General features: G+C 47.9%; 1 protein-coding gene and 1 non-coding gene across 2 annotated transcripts; both read right to left on the bottom strand.

Moving 5' to 3' along the window:
* Positions 1-1853: 1853 nt before the first annotated feature.
* TRNAA-AGC lies at positions 1854-1926 on the bottom strand. The gene has a single exon. It is a non-coding gene; the product is annotated as a tRNA-Ala (tRNA).
* A 275-nt stretch (positions 1927-2201) lies between these two features.
* LOC125524814 (protein DETOXIFICATION 33-like) lies at positions 2202-4677 on the bottom strand. Its single transcript, XM_048689842.1, has 7 exons — positions 4541-4677; positions 3578-4450; positions 3403-3489; positions 3208-3264; positions 2774-3131; positions 2600-2686; positions 2202-2469 (listed from the first exon to the last, which is right to left on the bottom strand). Exons 2-7 carry the CDS (start codon positions 4420-4422, stop codon positions 2392-2394), a joined length of 1512 nt encoding a protein of 503 aa, XP_048545799.1. The 5' UTR covers positions 4423-4450; positions 4541-4677; the 3' UTR covers positions 2202-2391.
* Positions 4678-22652: the final 17975 nt, after the last annotated feature.

The following is a 22652-nucleotide window of genomic DNA, read 5'->3' on the forward strand; positions in this document are numbered from 1 at the left end:
TTCTTCGAAACCCTAAAACAGGCAAAAAACCAGCAATTCTGGGTTGGGCCTCCGGTTAATAGGTTAGTCCCAAAAATAATATAAAAGTGGATAATAAATCCCAATAATGTCCAAAACAGTAGATGATATAGTATGGAGCAATCAAAAATTATAGATACGTTGGAGACGTATCACTTGAACTGGCCCCCATTTCTTGTTCTCCTTCGCCACCTCCAAAGCAGGGAAGTTTGTGTCATAACACATCTCCAGGTCTGGCTGTTCAGGCCCAGCAGCAGAGTCGTGGTCTTCTGTTCCATCTTCAGATAAAATCTCATCATCTTCAGCTAGTTCCATCTCCCTCAGCAGATTGAAACCCACCGAGTCCCCCTGTTCAGTGTTAAGGAGTTATTCCAACATATCCATCCTGAGCCGATTTTGTGTCTCTGGGAGTTGATTCTTGAGCAAGGAGGTAGGAGCGCCTCTCTCCTGGGAGTTTTGGTGCCCTGAAGGCTGCGTTCTATGATTAGTGTTACCCTGTCCAGTGAGAGAGCCAGATTCTGAGTCAGTCCTAGAGTCTTGCTGAGATCTTCCCCCAGTAGAAGCACTGTCTCTCGACCTGGTTTCCAAGGAAGTGTTTGTGTCTATGGGGGGATGGTTGCTGTCACCACCTCCACCTCATGTGGGTTTGGTTCAACCTCAATCAGGAGTCTGTAAATTTTTCCTTTGATCCCAAATAGCCTTTCAGCAGGGATTCTTGCGGGATCTTTGCAGGAGATCTTCACTCTAACAGATTCATAGAACGTCTTGAAGTTATGCTGCCAGTCAACATCCAGTAACACTCATAGGGTGGAAGTGATCTGATCAAGCATATTCCATTCACACCACTTGGGGTTCATCTTCTTGATTCTGATTCAGACATTTTGCAGCTCCTTTTCTGCTTCTGCATTACCTTTCCAGACCTCCACATTAACAATGACATTGTCTTTCTTCAGTCCAAAGCAAGGGTAACCTGCAACAGTGGCAACATCAATTTCTGGTGGGAATTTAATTAAGAAGGACCATTCATCCAGAGCATTGATGGGCCAAGGCCAGTTGGTTTTGTATATATCAGCAACTTCCTCTGCTAATTCCCCTCATGGGCAGCAAGGCAAGGTTGGCATTGGTGGGTGGCGCCCTCCGGCTATACAGCGTCTGCCGAAAGGTGTTGGGGTTGATGGGCGTCGTCGGCGGCCGTAGCTTCTCTCACACCGGCTGCAGCAACAAAGAGCCACGAACGCTGAGAGAAAAGTCCTCGGAAACGAGAACGTGGGCTGGCTATGGCATGGCGTGGAAAATGGGTGTCGACGAGTGGCAGCGACGATGGCGGAAGGCTGAGGGAGGAGCAGGGGAAGAGAAAAGGAAAATCTGTGTCATCGACGAGCAGATCAAGGAAGGACAAGGGCCCGCGTCGTGTCTGTCTACGCGTTGTCCGTTTTAACGTAAATATGGCCTAAATTTGGACAAAAAATGAATCAATACCATCTGCTCCCATACAATTGGACCGTACTTTGTGTTCGTTTAGCAACAAACGGACTCAGCCCGTTGGAGTTGGCCTAACACCGGCAACGCCGTGCGTTCCTGCAAGGTCGAGCATTGAGGAGGCGATACGGCCTGAGGCGCGTGTGCCAAACTGCCAATAGTACACCAGCAACACACAAAACAACGTGGTCGCGCCGCCCTACCATTCGACCGGCGGTGATCTTTGCGCGTGGCCTGGTGGTTTGCTCAGGCCGGCGTGGCCATGGCGAACAGCACGGGTAAGCACGATCGGGCGGTTGACCATTATGGAACTCTGAGATCTGAAATCCCAGGAAATAAAACTACGAAAAAACAGATGGAGATGCGGGGCATCGATCCCCGTACCTCTCGCATGCTAAGCGAGCGCTCTACCATCTAAGCTACATCCCCTTGTTGCGCCGTAGCACAAACGAGATCCGTCTTATTAATGTCGCTGCAAATGCATAAACAAGGGTTGCGTATGGGCCCAACCGGCAAACCAAGCGCCGGGTAGTCTTGGAGTTTCTCAAGCGTCAGAAAAAAAAAGAGGCTCGGACGAGACAGAGCCAGCTGGGCACACTGTCACACGACGTACTACATGGCCAGAACAAACTCATTGCAAACCTCACCGATCGAGCTTCCAAAAAGAAAAGGAGAAGGCCAAACCAAACCACATCACGGGGATCTCCTGGAACCTTTTCCTTTTCCGTCTTCATTCATAACACGGCGCAAGGACCTTGCGGTGTTGCGTGTTGTCGACAAGAAAACACAAACGGGACAAGAGGGACTGCCCACGGGACCAGTTTTGGTTATAGCTCGCCTAACACGCACATGATTTAAATAATTCGGTTGGCCACCAAGAAACAGGCAGAGGCGCTAGAAGCTGTCCGGGATCCTGGGCGATGCACCACCGCCACCACCCCACTGCCGTATCCTGGAGCTCGCCTCGCTTGCCTGCCAAGTGCCAAACACATTCCAAGATGGTAGTTTAAGCGTGAGTTTCAGATAAAAAAAGATGGTAGTATCAGGACTTGTCTCGTTTTGCCCGGGGCTGAAACCCAGCAGTCAAACCAGGATCGCTCACCTCCTTGTTCCAGTTGGTGCGCATGGTGATCGCGATCAGGATCACCGTCTGCAGGCCCACCCCGGTGAGCATGCCGCCCCACATCCCCTGTTGCATCCCATCCAAAGTCAAGCAACCACGGTCGGTTCAAAACAAAACGAACAAAGACATGCATGCACGGAGCGGAGCGCGTACCTGAATCCCGCGGCGCAGCGGGAAGGCGATCATGTACCCGACCGGGATGCCGACCCCGTAGTAGCACCCCAGGTTGATGTAGGCCACCAGCCACTGCCACCCGGCGCCGACGGCCACGCCGGACAGCACGGGCTGGACGCTGTTGAGCAGCAGCGTGAAGGCGAAGACGACGCCCAGGCTGGCCACGGCGTGCACCACCTCGGGGCTCTCCGTGAAGGGCGCGCCGTAGACGTCGCGGAGGAGCAGGACGGCCACGAAGAATGCCACCCCGATGGCCACGGACGACATGAGCACCACCGCGATCGCAAACCTCGCCGCCCGCGGACGCCCCGCGCCCAGCTCGTTCGACACCCTCACGCTGCTCCAAAGATTGGATTAACGCGCAGGCATGAATGTGTTTTGATGCAGATTGGTTGATTGATTGATGAGATTACCTGATGGCTGCATTGAATCCGAAGAACACCATGATCTGCCACCCGAACAGGTTGGTGCTGCACGCGGCAGCCAATGTGCCACATCCACAAATCGCAACATGTCAGTGCTACTATACTACTATTTACTCTTTACTAAAGCTAGCTACCGTTTTGCTCAGCTTGGAAAGTGGAAATTATAACAGCTAGCTAGCTCACCAGATGGAGACCGCGGCGACGGCGACCTGAGCGTTGGGAAGGTTGCCCACGATCACGATCAGGAACATGTAGAACCAGAACTCCAAGCTAAAGAGCGGGAACATAGGTGATTAATTACAACAGTTCATGGCAGTTCATTGGACCATAAGTAGGTAGCTGTACGAAATGCACGTACCAGATCATGATTGCTGAGCCGATGGAGAGGCGGGCGAAGCTGAAGAGCTCGGTGAAGGCGAGGGAGTCCAACTCGAAGCCGTTCCATGCGCCGGGGCAGTAACCCATGACGATGTAGGCGAGCTGGCCGAGCACCACGAACCACCACGACGCGTTAAGCGCGACGGCGAGGCCGACGAGGCCCATCCGCATGGGCACCACGAGGAACCAGGTGAGCGCGACGTGGAGCACCAGCGCCGCCGCCGACACTGCCGCCATGGCCATCAGCTTGCTCTGCGCCTGCAGGAACTTCTGGATGGGGAAGTTGAGCGCGTACGCGAAGAGCTGCGGGACCATGTAGAGCGAGAAGCGGCCGGCCATGACGGCGATCTGGTCGTCCTGGTGGAAGAACCTGAGGATCGGGGTGGCGAAGAGGTAGAGTGGGAGCATGCAGACGGCCGTGGCGGTGAGCAGCAGCCAGGAACGCTGCAGGTAGACGCCGAGCATGGGGAGCTTCTTGGCGCCGTAGGCCTGCCCGCACAGCGTCTCCAGCGCGCTCCCCATGCCGTACATGATCCCGAAGGCGAGCCCGGCGACGACGGAGTTCTCGGTGGAGACGGCGTCCAGCTCCAGCGTGGTGAGGTGGCCGGCGGCGACCTGCGTGATGGCGCCCAGCGAGTACTGCGCCAGCGACGTGAAGATGGCCGGGCCGGCCAGGCACCACAGCCGCCGGTTCTCCTCCGCCGCGCAGCGCAGGAACGCCGACACGCTGTGGATCTCCTCCAGGTCATCCTTGTCGCCGCTGCCCGCCCTCGCCAGCAGCGCGTCCGTCAGCGGCTCATCGCCACCGCCAGCACAGGAAGCCATCGATCGATGATCGATGATCTCTCCTGTCCTGTATGCCAAGAGAGTCAACACTGGACTGGACCGGTCTGAAAAGGAAAATATGTGGCCTGCCACTGCCAGTAGGGTGCGGTATCGGTACCACGAATGCAATGCGGCAGCTACCAGTCAACTGCCCGACCGAGGAGACGATACTTGGTGCTTCTGCCTCCTTGCGAGTTAACCGGCGCGCTCTCTGGGCTATATAGGCGAAAACCGAGGTGGCCAACAAGATGAGCCGCGCCGTCTCGACAACACAAATCTGATGTCCAGCTTATGTTAGACTAGTCACAATGAGAATAACTTAACTAGTAACATCACACATTTCAATACAAGATTGCTTATGTGACAGCTAATTAATAAGGAGAGAGTAGTTACTGTAACATCACACATTTCAAAGCATAATGAGTCTGTAGCCTAATAAATAAACTCTTTCATGATACCACTCATACGTTACCACCCGGCAAACATCACATTCCACTTACGCCGGGAAACGTCTCTCCCCTTCCCCTCCCCCTGCGCCGTCGGCCACTCCGGCCGCGGCGGCCACCTTCCCCGTCGCTGGCCGCTTGGCCACCGGCGCCACCCTCCCGAATCCATGGGGCGCGGACGCTCGGTGCACTCCCGCGGCTCTGCACGCTCCAGCTCACGCGGCAGCGAAGGATGGGGCCAACCCGCCTCCGTCCCAGATCTGCGTCCGTCCGGCGGTCCGTCCGCGGATCCGGTCCCTCCGCCGCCCCCCAGCCCTCCTGCTGTCAACCCCGGTTCTCCGCCGCGCCTTCTGCTCCGGGGGGGGGGTGCTCTGGGGCCGCTGCCGCACTATCCACGCCGGATATTAGCAGGGATCGCCCAATGGAGCCGCTCCGCCTAAAATCCATCGTGGTCTGCCCCTCCCCCCGCACCGACCATTCCTCTCCCGGCCAAGCTGATGGATGGACGTCGGTCCTGTCCCGCAACGCGCGCCGCGCCGTCGCGCGCGCCCATGCCTCCCCCGCGCGCTCGCGGCGTCCCCGAGGCCAGCGCCTCTCCTTCAATGCGGACGCTGCCCGCGCGGCCTTCTTAAGGCGTTCATTGCTCCTAGATAGATCATAATACAAAAAATCAATCAGAGCACAGGGAGCCATCTCATTATCTTTTCGTAAAGAAAAACTATGGTGGACTAACTGATCTTTAAATCAGTTTATGAAAGAGCCCCAGGGGGCTCTGCTTCCGATGCCTCAGCTCCAAGCACCGCCGCGTCGATTGTAGAGATCCCATACACTGCATCGAGTGCAAGCTGCCGGGCCACATCGCCAAGGACTGCCCTCAAATCCGGCGTGGCCATAGTGGTGGTCTTGCGCCTGCTGCTAGCCGTGCTCCTGTCCGCGAGAGGCTCCGTTTCCCCTCGCCTCCTCCGCCCGCATCGGCCATGGACCGCTGCCGCCACACCGACCCCTCGCGCCGGCCAAGGGACGGCCACAAGGTGGTGATCGAGTCGCCGGAGATGGAGCATCAGATGTTCCTCCTCCGCCGACACGCCGTCCTCCTCATCTCCACGGCTGAGCGGCACGCGGCGAGCCCCATGTCTGTCGGCCGCGCCTTCGACGCCGTTCTCCGCACCCCGGTGCACCTGCTGCGAGTGACCAGCCACGACCCGGAGGACTTCCTCGTCCACTTCGAGCTGCCGGCGCACCGGGACAACGCCGTCCGCCTGGGCTCCATCAACGTTGATGGTGTCGCCTTCATCATCAAGCCGTGGCACGAGGACGTCCACGCCGACCATGAAGACTTCCTCCTCCACGTTTGTGTCGTCATCGAGAAGATGCCCATGCACCTGTGGTCCGTTGACGGTGCGGCGGAGGTGCTCGGCGGCAAATGCATCATCGACCGGCTCGACAGCCGCACGCACAAGCGCGGCCACACGCGGACCTTCGCGTGCTGGGTGTGGGTGTACGACGCCGCCTTCATCCCCACCAAGCACATCATCTGGCACGCGACGCGTGGTGCCGGCCGCGTCGAGGCTATGCTGGGCTTCTCGCCGCCCAGCCGTGAGGTCCCCCCTCCACCACGCGTCCGACGCAACGTCATGCTCATCCACGTCGACCGCGTTGAAGACTGGACGCCCCTGACGCCTCGCTGCTCGCACTCAGGCTAGAGCGGCATCCCGTCCTCTGGGTCCGAAGATGATCGCCCGTTCCCGCGGGTCTACCCGGGGACGTGGTCGATGCACATTGAGGATGGCCAGGGACAGGGCAGGCGCCAGCCCCCGGTGGTCGGTCCCTCTGGCTGTGGCGGGCTCCAGCTGTGACGCCCCCGATTCAATCGTACACTAATCATACACGCAAACGTGTACGATCAAGATCAGAGACTCACGGGAAGATATCACAACACAACTCTACGAATAAAATAAGTCATACAAGTATCATATTACAAGCCAGGGGCCTCGAGGGCTCGAATACAAGAGCTCGATCATAGATGAGTCAGCGGAAGCAACAATATCTGAGTATAGACATAAGCTAAACAAGTTTGCCTTAAGAAGGCTAGCACAAACTGGGATACAGATCGAAAGAGGCACAGGCCTCCTGCCTGGGATCCTCCTAAACTACTCCGGGTCGCCGTCAGCGGGCTGCACGTAGTAGTAGGCACCTCCCGAGTAGTAGTAGTCGTCGTCGACGGAGGCGTCGGGCTCCTGGACTCCAACGTCTGGTTGCAGCAATCGGATATAGGAAAGGTGAAAAGGGGGATAAAAGCAACCGTGAGTACTCATCCAAAGTACTCGCAAGCAAGGAGCTACACTACAAATGTATGCATTGGTATCAAATGGTAAAGGGGGTATCATATGTGGACTGAACTGCAGAATGCCGGAATAAGAGGGGGATAGCTAGTCTTGTCGAAAACTACGCTTCTGGTAACCTCCATCTTGCAGCAAGAGAAGAGAGTAGATGGTAAGTTCACCAAGTAGCATCGCATAGCATAATCCTAACCGATGATCCTCCCCTCGTCGCCCTGTGAGAGAGTGATCACCGGTTGTATCTGGCACTTGGAAGGGTGTGTTTTATTACATATCCGGTTCTAGTTGTCATAAGGTCAAGGTACAACTCCAAGTCGTCCTGTTACCGAAGATCACGGCTATTCGAATAGATTAACTTCCCTGCAGGGGTGCACCACATAACCCAACACGCTCGATCCCATTTGGCTGGACACACTTTTCTGGGTCATGCCCGGCCTCGGAAGATCAACACGTCGCAGCCCTACCTAGGCACAACAGAGAGGTCAGCACGCCGGTCTAAATCCTATGGCGCAGGGGTCTGGGCCCATCACCCATTGCACACCTGCACGTTGCGAGGGCGGCCGGAAGCAGAACTAACTCCCGGAGGCACAAAAACCACATCCACTCGCTGCAAACTGAATCTGGTGTGGCCACCGTGCATGGAGACAAGGCCACCATTGCTCACGCCCACTTCCTTCAGCTGATCGGCACAAGGCGACCACGCTCCTGCTCGATCAACTAGGACTCCATTCTGCTGCCATCAGTTGAGAATGCTGGGCTAGACAACCCGTTCACGGAAGCTGAAGTTTGGGAGGCGATCAAAGCATCCCCCTCTGAGAAGGCACCTGGACCTGACGGATTCTCGGGCGCCTTCTACAGATCATGCTGGAGCCTCATTAAGCATGACATCATGGTTGTTTTCCATCATTTCTACAACTTAGCTAGGGGTGATTTTGCGGCCCTAAACTCTGCCATGATTGTGCTGCTGCCGAAGAAGGACGGGGCAACTAGTATGGCTGATTATAGGCCCATCAGCCTTATTCACTCCATCGCCAAACTAATCGCCAATGTTCTATCCATGAGGCTGGCCCCGATCATCAGCACACTGATCTCGCCTACCCAAACTGCCTTCCAGCGTTCTAAGTGCATACATGACAGTTTCTTCAAAACGCCGTCAGAGCTCTTCATCGCCGCAAGACACCTGCCCTGCTTCTGAAATTAGATATAGCCAAGGCATTTGACAGCATTTCTTGGGAATATATCTTTGAACTTCTTCAAAAAATGGGCTTCCCTGCAAGATGGCGAGACTGGATTGCGCTTCTGCTCTCTACATCCTCGTCGTCTTGCCTCCTGAATGGTTCTCCGGGCGCCTCCATCATGCATCGTCGTGGGCTGCGGCAGGGGGATCCGCTCTCGCCGCTGCTCTTCATTCTCTGCATCGACCCCCTGCACCGTCTTCTAGAGGCGGCAACCTTGGTGGGCCAGCTATCTCGTCTGCCTGGTACGGCCATGCGTATGCGTACAAGCTTGTATGCCGACGACGTCGTGATCTTCATCAACCCCACAAGGACGGAGGTCGATGCTCTGCTCAGCATCCTGCACCTTTTCGGCGAGGCCACGGGCCTGCACGTCAACCTGGCCAAATCCTCGGCAGTGCCGATTAGCTGCGGCGCCCTCGACCTTGGCTCCATCTTGCAAAACTTTGGCGGCATTATGGCGTCACTACCAATCACGTACCTGGGCCTCCCAATCACTACCAGTAGGATCGTCTAGTCCACCTGCAGTTCATCCTAGATAGGATTCGTGCGCGCCTTGCTCGTTGGAAGGGCAGACTAATGCATATCGTCGGCCGTAGGGTGCTCGTCCGCTGCGCCCTCTCCGCCATGCCGACGTTCGCCCTCACGGTACTGAGAGTGCCAAAGAAGTTTTTCAAGGAGGTAGATAAAGCCAGACGACGTTTTCTCTGGGCACAAGACGAAGAAGCAACCGGAGGAAAGTGTAAGGTAGCATGGAGCACGGTCACCACGCCAGAATCCCATGGAGGCCTCGGCATACATGATCTGGACAAATTCGCGCGCGCCCTCCGTCTGCTGTGGCTCTGGATCTCCTGGACCCATCCAGAGCGGCCATGGATTGGCACGAACACGCCATGCAACCTGCCGGACCAGGCCCTCTTCGCTGCCAACACGGTGGTCACCATCGGGGACGACATGACGGCGTCCTTCTGGTCAAGTCCATGGCTTGACGGCAGGCCACTCCGGCTGGACTACCCCACCCTCTTCACCCACTCCATCCGCAAGAACAGGTCCGTCCGGGACACGTTGCTCGACGGGCGATGGATCCTTGATCTCCGCCATGGGGAAACCAGTAGCATTGCGCCCTCTGTATTCCAGCTAGCAAGGGTGATTCGGAGAGCGGGCAGCATCATAAACAATGACCTCAGCGACACAATCCGCTGGACTGCTACCACCTCCAGGAGCTACTCCGCTCGCTCCGCCTACGCGGGTCAGTTCCAGGCGCCAATGGCACCCTTCCCCTCCAAAACGTCTGGCGTATCTGGGCACCTGGGAAGCTCAAGATGTTCCTGTGGATGCTCCACCTCGACAGGCTATGGTGCAACGATCGCCTGCAGTGGTGCGGCTGGGAGAACAGTTACTTATGCCAACTCTCTCTGCGAAGCTTGGAGTCCTCCTCCCACCTTTTCTAGGAATGCCCGATTGCTATCCAGGCCTGGACAACGGCGGCGTCATGGCGGGGCTGTCACTCCCTGGCACACGCTACCTGGAGCTCCGGAACGACGACGACGGAAAGAGTGAGACTGATCACGGACGCGGCAAGCCCAACAGACAGGAAGGGCACCAGATCAATTCTTGCACTCATTGCCTGGCACATATGGCTTGAGCGTAATGCATGCACCTTCCACGGTAAGATGCCGTGCTCTAGCACCATTATCGAAGCGTGCCGTCGCGACATGGAGCAATGGAGGATCGCTGGAGCAGCCTGCATAGAGCACCCCTTCGGGGATGTGCCATGAGAGATATCCCGATACTATCAGTGCCAGCATAGCCGTTAGGCTGGCCACTTGTACCTCTTCATTTTCACCCCATTGATCACTTGATCAAACTTGTTTCCCGCCTTCTCTTTGCTAATGAAATCAATGCCAGCTAGGGCTGGATCTTTCAAAAAAAATATGTTACTACCCACTATGGAGGTAGTAACATAGTGTTGACACCCAATTTTGGCAAGATACAGATTGCAATGAAGATGGTCTCAAGTGAACGGGTTTTCAGTATGAAAAGATTCACGTCGCCGAGTGGAACCACTTTGATGTTTCGGTTGTATTCATTTGACCTTATCTAACGGACCGAAACTATACTCCGAGTGGCATAATTCAATGTTCCGAGTGGTTTTTGGCCAATCACGTCTTCAAGATGACCTCGGATGAAGGAGCACTCTTAAGGAATTGTCTTCGTCTCATCGAGGCAATCGATTTTAATATATAAATCATCTCAATCCGAGTTCATATGCAAAAGTTAGAGGCAATACACTGCAGACCGAACCTCGACGGAAATATGGCGCGAGGTGCCACACACTTGTCTGATAGGTTGCGCGAGTAATTCGGCCATCAAGACGGCCTTGAATCGAAAAACCTTCAACATGAAAAAGTTTTGTCTCGTTGAGCCGATCGTTTTTCATATAAAATTTGTCTCAATCCGAGGTCGTATGCAACCTGGAGAGGCAAATCAAGATCAGACTGTGTTTTCAGTCGGGAAATCCGAGTGAAAAGTTTACCATCCGAGTGAAAACCTACCGATCGAGTAAAAAGTCGAGTGAAAAACTTATCGATCGAGTAAAAGATTGGCTTCCGAGTGAAAATATAGTAATCCGAGTGAAATTATCATCCGAGTGAAGTTATTCCGAGTGAAAAGATTACTGTCGGAATGAAAACTTGACGTTCGAGTAAGATATTACCTTCCGAGCGAAATATAGTCATCCGAGTGAAAGATTGTCTTCTGAGTGAAATTATAGTCATCCGAGTGAAATATTGTTTTTCGAGTGAAAGACTCTAACATCCGAGTGAAAAGGTCCAGTCGGACGAAAAACTCTAATATCCGAGTGGATGAGTTCGGATCCGAGTGTAGCTGAAGATGTGCTCGAAAGGTAATCCAGATGACCTCGGATGAAAAAGTGACCAACACGGAAGTTGTGCACATCGTCAAAACGGAGAACTTTGGTTTTGGAGTCATTATCATATGAGATAGTATACGGCATGTAAGTTCACTACGAGACTCGGACAATCCAGTCCGTTACATGACCAAGTCCGACTGGATATTAAAGATGGCTTCATAGAATATTCAAGACGGTCTTATTTGGAAAAGTGTTCAACATAAGAATTGTTCGTCTCGTCGAGACGCACAAGTTTCATATTTGGGTTGTCTTGATCGGAGGTCATATGCAAGCTCGGCGGCCCGCGCAAAGAGAAAGATAGAAGTTGGGCCAGATTCAGAATGAATCCATGTTGGAATAGAACTAGGACTCTAGGATGTGAATTGATGTAATTTTTTGTAAGGAAAGCATAGATGAATCCTTTGTTTGTACGGGAAGTCCAGCCGCCTCTTATATATGTTGGGGTGATGGCTGATTGAACAACACCAATCGAATAAACACATCTACTACTTTTTCATGTTCATCTGCTTTTTATCTCTCCCTTGTATCTTTCTTCTCGTTCTTCGCTAGTTCTTCATGCCGGAGGGCTGCGGAATCACGAGGCTCTAGGGGCGAGCGAATCGACCTGGAGCAGCCCATAGCCGCCGCGAGCCCTGACGGGGTCCCTCCCGGGTAAGCGGGGCTTCGGGTCTACAAAAGCATCTGCCGGCTATCCTGCGTATCGCCCTGCCGGTCGGACCTCCTTCAACGCAAGCTGCGGTGCATCACCCCCGGCGTCGAGGGTACACGGTGACGTGTTCGTGTGCGAACACACTTTTTGGCAACTCCGCTGGGGACAAAGCTTTGAACAGTCTCCAGCCTATTCTTGCTACGAGTCGGGCGTCATCAAGCGGCTGCAATCTACAACGGTAACATGTATCATCAATCTCCTTACGTAGATGCAAATAGCCATTATGTTGATGTTGCTAGATCTTTCAATGGACAAGTCATGTCGGCTAGCCCTAACGAGCAAAGGCTGACTAGTTATTCCGTTGGAGAAACTTGGAATTTACAGAATCGCGGCATCCAACTTATGAATATGAACTTTCGTGCATCGGCAACATCTTTCAATATGCCGGTGAACAACACGGTTTGTTCGAGTGATCAATATATGACACCTCATGTACAGGAGGGCGTCTCGCAGTTTTATCCATCGGCAGCCGACTCGCAATATGTGGGTTCATCCCCAAACATGCCGATGGATGGGGGAATCAGCCATGTTTCCATTAGCTATTTGGCCGGTTATCCTCAAACATCATATAGTACACCTCATGATATTAATTGTTCAGTGGCATATGAAACTAAAAATATTCATGACTCGGATCACCTTGGCCGAGTGAATGGAGATTCTGCAGGAGCATATGTGCCTAATATTGCAGGAGATGAGGTGGCTCTGGCTGCATTAAAAAGTTTAGCCCAAAATAATAAGATTAGTGCTATTTGCCTTGAGCAGCACGAAAAGGGATTGGTTCCTGATTATGAGGCAATAAGAGATAGGGTTTTGAAAGAAGACGAAGTGTTGCCGATTGATCAAATTGGCGTGAGAAAATATTCAACAACAGTGCACATGTCTTCATCTATCATTGCAGCATGTTATACCCCCCCTATACAATCGCAAAATTTCGGCAACATCAATTCATTGCCGAAAGATCGTAAAAGTATTGGGGGGCAAGCGAATCCAAGTAGGGCTGAGTCTAAAGAAAAATATCTGGCCCAAGTGGACAAGATCAAGCCAAAGCTCACAGGGAATAGAGTCAATGAATTTACTACACATACCCTTGAGGAATTACCAGCAGCATATCAACAGGCCTACGAAGCACTCAAGAAGAAGCGTGGAGAGGGATATTTGCAAGAATACGTCAAGTGCCTTCCTCCATGTAGCAACCATTTTGGCCCTTCTAAACTTTTGAGGCAAGATAAAAAAGAAGCTTTGCAAGCAAACCAGCAAAAAAGGATTCACTCGGCTAATACGGTGGATTCGATTGAAACCGGATTAAGCACTGGGATGTTTAAGGCTCAGTGCGTTGCATCATGCCAGCCGAATGCATCGTTCCAGACGAGTGCATCACCGGATAAAGCCGAGTGCATCAAGCCAACTATTGCCGTGTGTACCAAAATAGAAGATGCAAGCTTGGCTGAGCAAAGGAACGACAAATGCAACAAATTGGTTGTGCTCGATTTTTCTGGATGTAAGGGAGCTTACATGCTACCCTATGAGTTTCGTGCTAAAGATATTGATGAGCATCAAGAACAAAGTAATATGGCTGAACACAGTTCAGTTAACGATGAACATCAAGACCAAGAAAATGCGGCCGAGCAAAGTTCAACTGACAAAGAGCGTCCGAGTAAAATCCACTCGGGCAATCCGACTGAAATATACTCGGGCAATTCGAGTGAAATATACTCGGGCAATCCGAGTGATGAGGCACCAGATCCAGAAAAAGAGGAACATGCGTTGGAGAATTATTCAGAAGTGGAGCAATGTATTGTTCTAGTGGTGCAACCATCTTCTCCTTCCAACGTCTTCACAAAGGTACACCTAGGAGATAGTTTACTCAATTTTCGATTCGGTCAAAATCATATTGTTGATGCACCTGTTAGTAAGATTCTAATTAATTTTGAAAGACCAATTGAAATGAGTAATCTATTTGTTAGGAATGATCTTGTCACTAATCATGATAGTCAACACATGGTATCATTCATAGAGGCTAATAGTGACAACTTATCAAAACCAAAGTTGTTCTTGTCATGCCAACTGAACTTTGTATTCATATGGACAACTTTGTTTTTTTCATGCCTGGCTAACATTTGGTCTCAGATGAGACGTATATTCTGTAATTATTTTGGTTGCAGAAACGTAAAGCCAGGTCCAAAGTCCTTCGAAGACGATTCAAAAGCATCGGGAAAAGAGGATGAAAATCAATGCATAGCCGAGTCGGATGACGCTAAGCCAGCACTGCTCGGTTGTTTTGTTTCAGAGCTAGTATCACAATATCAATTAATGGACGAGCAGTGTACCTTCAGTCCGGGCATAGTTGATCACATCGTTGGTGCATCGTCGACTAATCCTATTATAATTGATCATGATGTCGAGCCATCAGGACAAGAACAAATTCAATGTTTGTTTGAAGAGAATATCGAAGACAACAACGTGATTCATCAAGCCGCACAATCGAGACGATTGAAGTTTGTTGAGGCACGATCATATGAACAGTCGGATCAGATTGGTTTTGATGGCGATCAAATGTTGACTCAGCTATCTCAAGCCGATTCACCTAAAGGTTAACATGTACACACCAATGATGATGGGGTCAAGTCTTCAAGCAAGGATATGGTTAAAAAGTGCATCAACAACAATCTTGAAGATGGGAATTCCATCAAAGCTACAATGGCGACATCTATCACTGGGGGGCAACAAGAAAATTCAAAGAGCGATGCACGCACAGTTAAAGAAAGCAAAGGCAATGGTAAGCACAAAGGTAAAAAGCTGAAAGTCACTTTCGCGCAGTTATTAGAAAAATATCAGAATATAAGTGAGGCAAAGAGTGCTTATCGGCCGAGTGAAACAAAAGCATCGAAGTCACCCCTAAGGCATAAATTTGAGGACCAGGATTGGCGAAGGAAGAAGTTGAGCAAACAGACTCCATATCCTCCTTTTGGGCCACCAATGCCGATGTCATGGATACCTCCCCATGCTGTCTATTATTCAGATCAATCATGGAACAAGTATAAATCAAGGGCACACTGTCCATCATATTCTAAACCACATCACCAAAATTATGCAGCTCCGAGAGGATCATCATTTGTTCAACAACCACATGTGAAAGACCGACTCAACCAAAAAGAATCGGTCTGGGGTCAGCAAAGAAGATGGACGTGGTCAAGTAAGTGTACCGAGTAAAAAAGGATGGCCGCAAGTGTGTTGTTTCAGATTCGACTCCGGATGACAAAAAGATAGTCGGGTCTACGTTGGCTACTAATGGAAAGGAAGTGAAGCGGGTAACTTTCAAGGACCCAATCATCGAGTCTGGACAGGCCAAGCCGGAAGTGCCAAAGGTCAGGAAAGAGTTTCTAGTGCACAAAACAAAATCACAGCCGGGATGCTCACTCGCTTATCACATTGGCAAGAAAGAAAGCTGAAGCGGCTCAGGGCCAAAGACTTGGAGAAGAGGAATATGGCATGGGTCCCCAAGGGAAGCCGTCAAGGCGAGAATGATGTGCCAGCTCCTGTTGTGAAGCCAGCAGGAGTAAGGAAGGACAAGCGTGAAGCCGGTAGGCGAAAACAACGATTTTCATGTCACTATATGAGACTCCAAACGGCGCATCATCCATGTTCTGCAACCGTCACATCAGAGTTGGTGCCCAACAATATATCCCCAGCTGAAATATCTGATTTATTTCGGCTATTCACACTTTGGTGGACGGATTTTCAAGCTCCTTTGAGTTATCTGCGGGATCCATGTTAGGAGACAGACGATGTTTGGCGGGGGCTTGATGGTGTACTTTGGTCAACAATGAGTTGAGTCACCAAACGGTTGACAGTATTCCTTTGAGGTGCATGGTTATAATTGCTTGGCAAGACGGCTTGGCGATGTATCGTCGAGCAGTTCTAATATCTCCAAGGAGTACCTGGACAAAGTAAGGTTTGAATTGACATGAGAAATTTGTGTGGAGGCCTTTGTGACATTCAATGGTTGTTCTCAAACGACTATCATCCGAAGAAGTTCTACTCAAGCAGCAACAAGCCCAAGCATATGGCCGATAACAATTATCATCCTCAGCATACACAGCTGATGGAGTGTTGACATCGTGCTTAAAAAATACCCGAGACAAAGTATTTTCTGGCACGCAAGCTCTGCCAGAAAACAGGGGGGCATGTGTTGACACCCAATTTTGGCAAGATACAGATTGCAATGAAGATGGTCTCGAGTGAACGGGTTTTCAGCATGAAAAGATTCACGTCGCCGAGTGGAACCACTTTGATGTTTCGGTTGTATTCATTTGACCTTATCTTACGGACCGAAACTATACTCCGAGTGGCATAATTCAATGTTCCGAGTGGTTTTTGGCCAATCACGTCTTCAAGATGACCTCGGATGAAGGAGCACTCTTAAGAAATTGACTTCGTCTCGTTGAGGCAATCGATTTTAATATATAAATCATCTCAATCCGAGTTCATATGCAAAAGTTAGAGGCAATACACTGCAGACCGAACCTCGACGGAAATATGGCGCGAGGTGCCACACACTTGTCTGATAGGTTGCGCGAGTAATTCGGCCATCAAGACGGCCTTGAATCGAAAAACCTTCAACATGAAAAAGTTTTGTCTCGTCGAGCCGATCGTTTTTCATATAAAATTTGTCTCAATCCGAGGTCGTATGCAACCTGGAGAGACAAATCAAGATCAGGCTGTGTTTTCAGTCGGGAAATCCGAGTGAAAAGTTTACCATCCGAGTGAAAACCTACCGATCGAGTAAAAGGTCGAGTGAAAAACTTATTTATCGAGTAAAATATTGGCTTCCGAGTGAAAATATAGTAATCCGAGTGAAATTATCATCCGAGTGAAGTTATTCCGAGTGAAAAGATTACCGTCGGAATGAAAACTTGACGTTCGAGTAAGATATTACCTTCCGAGCAAAATATAGTCATCCGAGTGAAAGATTGTGTTTCGAGTGAAATTATAGTCATCCGAGTGAAATATTGTCTTCCGAGTGAAAGACTCTAACATCCGAGTGAAAAGATCCAGTCGAACGAAAAACTCTAATATCCGAGTGGATGAGTTCGGATCCGAGTGAAACTGAAGATGTGCCCGAAAGGTAATCCAGATGACCTCGGATGGAAAAGTGACCAACACGGAAGTTGTGCGCATCGTCAAAACGGAGAACTTTGGTTTTGGAGTCATTATCATATGAGATAGTATACGGCATGTAAGTTCACTACGAGACTCGGACAATCCAGTCCGTTACATGACCGAGTCCGACTGGATATTAAAGATGGCTTTGTAGAATATTCAAGATGGTCTTTTTTGGAAAAGTGTTCAACATAAGAATTGTTCGTCTCGTCGAGGCGCACAAGTTTCATATTTGGGACGTCTTGATCGGAGGTCATATGCAAGCTCGGCGGGCCGCGCAAAGAGAAAGACAGAAGTTGAGCCAGATTCAGACTAAATCCGAGTTGGAATAGAACTAAAACTCTAGGACGTGAATTGATGTAATTTTTTGTAAGGAAAGCCTAGATGAATTCTTTGTTTGTACGGAAAGTCCAGCCGCCTCTTATATATGTTGGGGATGATGGCCGATGGAACAACAACAATCGAATAAACACATCTACTACTTTTTCGTGTTCATCTTTTTTTTATCTCTCCCTTGTATCTTTTTTGTCGTTCTTCGCTAGTTCTTAATGTCGGAGGGCTGCGGAATCACGAGGCTCTAGGGGCGAGCGAATCGACCTGGTGTAGCCCATAGCCGCCGCGAGCCCTGACGGGGTCCCTCCCGGGTAAGCGGGGCTTCGGGTCTACAAAAGCGTCTGCCGGCTGTCCTGTGTATCGCGCTGCCGGTCGGACCTCCTTCGACGCGAGCTGCGGTGTATCATCCCCGGCGTCGAGAGTACACGGTGACGTGTTCGTGTGTGAACACATAGACTAATAACATCAACAAGTTACTACTCTATATTACTCCCCACTATGAGCAGTCTTATTCGATACTCCACAGAGCGCGTGCCCACTAATCAATCCAGTCCACTGCTATGCAAATACTGCTAGTACTCGATCCCATCGCTTTCGCTTTCGATCGGATCGCTCGCAGTCGTCATCCGGGTTTTATAGGAGACAAACTCTGGACGGCTTAGCGTACAGCGCGGGTTGCACGCACGTCGTCACTCTTATCTACTCCGTGATTACTTGTTTACCAAACAACACCTGCTATTTGCTGCCACTGAAAAATGCAAAACTATTAACCAAGAAAAAGACAAGTAACACAGACTGCCTACTGCGTAAAAAACGCAGAAACAAGTAATGTACATGATCTGAAGTTCTGAGCTGGCTACTGAAGCATCAAGGATTCAAGGACCCTGTGCTGTGTCAGGACTTCACCCACGACTTCATAATGGAAGTACACGAACCGAACAACGCAATGTTTGTATACATGCTTTTAACCCACGTCTGCCCATGTCTATGTGACTACTATGCGTTTACTCAATTGATACGATTAAGATCTCAGTTGCTAAGAGGCGTTCAAGAGCTTTGTATATATAGTGGTGCCCCGCTGTCCATGTCTATGACCACTATGCGTTTACTCAAATGATACCATCAAGATCTCTGTTGCTAGGCTTGTGCTTAGCTTACCTTAGCTCCTATCTCCTGTTTAGCTGTTTTGAGCTTCTCTTGTATAGCTGGAATCCCCAGCTAGCAGAGATAGTGTGTGCGTTACCTTTGTATGTTTCTCGGTTCTCAATTTATTTATAAAGCAGCACAAAAGCTTTTTTCGGTATAGCGTCGATCCATTGTCAAACTTACATGAGATAACTTTTTTCAGTTTAACTATATGAAAGTCACCTGAATATTAATTTTGGGTCAATCAATTTTTTGGACATTGATTTTTGCTTTGAGATTCGTACTGTTCTGTGAGCTGGCTTAGGTTTTGTGTTTTGACTGACCAAATATTTGGGTCAGTCAACTTTCTACTGGGCTGAAGCTCACGTATGCTGCCCAGCCCTCCTCTCCGCCCTTTCATTTTTTTCTTTAACAGAAATCTATTTTTATGTGCCTTTTGTTATTCTTTATTAGTTGGATTTTTATTCTTTTCTTTGGTAGGTATTTTTTGGTGTTGGGTGAGTGTAAATATATACATACAAATGCTATACAATATGTGTAAATATTACACTATCATATGATTGTTGTTTGTATACTAGAAAAGTGCAATTTTAGTGCAAAGTTGTGTGCAAGTTTTTTTTTCACATTTTCATTATATTTATTTTTAAAAAGCAATAGCAATGCCACTAATTCATTGTTCTTATAAAACTTTGTTATTTTGATTTTGATTTAGTTATTATTTCATTTTCTTTCTTCATTAAGGGTAATATTGATGCCATTGATTCATTCTTTGTTACAATATTTTTTTCTGAAAAATTCAGCATTATATGCTTATTCTTAGGTATTTTAAAAAAACGCAATTTCTTGTATATTGTGTGCAATTTTTTTGATTTTTTGTATGGAGATTTTTTTTCATTTTGCTTTTTCTTAAAGGACAACCAATGCCATCAATCATTCTTTCTTAGAAAACCTTATTGTTTTGATTTTGTTTAATTTGATTTCATATTCTTTCTTCTTAAAGGGTAATATCAAGCCACCAGTTCATTCTTTCCTAGTAAATTTCATTTTATTTTATTTTAGTTTAATTTCCTTTTGTTTTTCTTAAAGGGTAATACCATGCCACTAATTCATTCTTCCTTATAATTTTTTTATTTTTATTTTGTTTTAGTTTTTGTGTCAATTTATGTCTTCTTTAACGGTAATATGAATGCCACTAATTCATTCATTCTTTGAAAACTTCCATTTTTTAACGAAAATTCCACTATTATATGTTTATTTTTGCATATTATAGAAAAGTGCAATTTATGTGTAAACTGTGTGCAAATTTTGTCATTGTTTATTTTTTGTTTCATTTTGTTGAAGGTTTATATGAATGCCACTAATTCATTCTTTCATAGTAAACTTCATTATTTTTATTTTGAAAACAATAAATCATATGAAGCATTTGACAAAATGATGTATAAAAAATTATAAACTATTGAATTGAAGTAAACATGGTACCATTTTAAACAAAAATGTGTAACACGGTCTACATATATTTGCTCTAAAGCGTCCAATGTATATACCATTTTGCCCACACAAAATTAGTGAAACAATGGGTACATTGGTGCATAAATTGTAACTTATGACCACATTCATGACTTGATGATGCGGCATGGTAACATGAAGAGGAAAAACAAGTACTTATGACAACATGCATGACTTGATGATGTGGCATGGTTGCATGAGGAAAAATAGGTAGTGAGTTGCAACTATTTAAGAATAGAAGATTTAATTGCACAGCCCATGTATATCCACATATTATCTGAGGTATATGTAGTATCAATGTTCGTCACAATTTCTTTCTGGGTTGGATTCAGTTTGAAATAAGCTATGACAAATATATGAGAAACTTAGTTAGAAAGTAAGTTCAAACAAGAAGGGGAGAGGAAATAATGGTGTACAAGTACACGTAGTAACTAGAGATAACAGTATGAAAATGTTCTGATAGGTACATACATGGATGAAAACTAGGACGAGTCGACAACTAGACATCTAAGGAGCCGACTTGGTTGGGAAATAATTGATGTGCATCTCCTCATTAAATCCACGATCGAGGTGGTACACATATAAGAGCTATCTCCAGTCGTTGCCAGTGAAACATGTTTTTTCTTTAGTGTTGATGGCATCGATAGAAAAACTGAATCCTTGTTTTATCTGAAGAATTTTTTTTTTTGAACTTTGGCAGATCTTGTAATCCCGCAAGTTTTAAGAAATCATTCCTTGCAAAGCATGGGATGACCTTATGAAAATGGAAGTATAAAAATAAGCCTTGTTACAGGCAGTTATAAAGTTAATATTCATACAAAAAATAGGACTGCATGTTGGTGATATTATTGTGTAAATACTATATTATAAAGAATGATATGTATGGTCAGTATCCAAATCTAAGAAGTGTCATGTGACAGAACATGAAAATTAAAGATTCATGGTGGTAAATGTGACAGTGGTGTCATGGGAGAGGATTTCTGACAGAAATGCAGGTGGTACACACATAAGGAATCATTCCTTGGAAAGCAGGGCATTATACAGGAAAATGTAAGTAAATAAAAGAACTATACATATTCCGGGCATAGATCAACATCCCACAAAGCAGGGCATTATACAGGAAAATGTGACAATTATGAAGTGAATATTCTTATGAAAAGAAGAATGTATGTTGTTGATATTATTTTGTTTAAAGACTATATTTCATATAATGATGTGTAGGCTTAAAATTAAAATGTAAGAAGTGTCATGTGACAGAACCTCAAAATTGCGGATACATAGACATGCATATAAAAATTGGTACTCAAAAAAAATTATGTATCCTTTGGTCATGATCTAGCATTAAGTAAAATATTGGTACCAGTTTCTAGGTTTGAATTTGTATGAAATGAGGACACATTAAAAGAACATGTCAGGTAAGTGAAATTTTGAAAAAATGATGAAATAAACAAAGGCGATTTAAAGACTGTTGGATCTACATTTTGTTTACTCAATAAGCGACCCTATATAGATGGAAGGAGGGAGTACCTAAGTTGGCGTCCAACTTGTTGCCTGTGCGCAGTAATAAATTGGCAACAAATGATTCAGCAGAATAGGCACAAGTTCCAATGGCCAAAACTGAATGTGCACACTAAGTTTTGTGACAAAAGCGTCCATGTCGTAGTCTCAAATTTGGTACAGCGAGAGAACACATGTTAGCAACGAAAATAAAATCATATAATGCAAAAAAAACAGTGCACTTTGAAGAACAAAGTTGAAATCACATCTACTAGGGTGAAAATCATAGCCATGGCGTCAAAGTGTTTTCATAAATCAATATTAGATAGTATACACATGCAAGTATTGAAGAATGGAAGGAAGGGTGAAAATCATAACTATGGCACCAAAGTGTTTTCACAAATCAATATTTGACTTCAGATCCTTGTCTGACCTCTGTCATCTCACATTCCATGTGCCCACTCCATCCTTTTGTTCTTCCGGTATTCGTTGTCAAATGCCTCCACACCATGGCCGGTGTCGATGTCAAAACTAGCAGATCTCAGGTAGGGGGGCCAAGCTGTGAATCTAAGGATCAATGGTAACAAGGGACGATGGGGACAAGATGTTTTACCCAGGTTCGGGCCCTCTTTAAGGAGGTAAAACCTTACGTCCTGCTCGATTGTATTCGATGAGTATAGGGGGTTACAAGAGTTGATCTACCTCGAGATCGTAATGGCTAAACCCTAGCTGTCTAGCCTATGATTGTTCTGATGGCCTCTACGAACTAAACCCTCCAGTTTATATACACACCGTAGGGGCCTAGGGTTTTACAGAGTCGGTTTGCAAAAGAAGGAAATAGTACATCCGGACACCAAACTTGCCGTCTACGCATATAGGAGTCCCACCCGGACACGGGGGACAGTCTTCTGTTTTATCTTCACGGCC

This window comes from Triticum urartu, chromosome 7 (assembly GCF_003073215.2).
Source record: "Triticum urartu cultivar G1812 chromosome 7, Tu2.1, whole genome shotgun sequence".
NCBI classification, from domain to species: domain Eukaryota; kingdom Viridiplantae; phylum Streptophyta; class Magnoliopsida; order Poales; family Poaceae; genus Triticum; species Triticum urartu.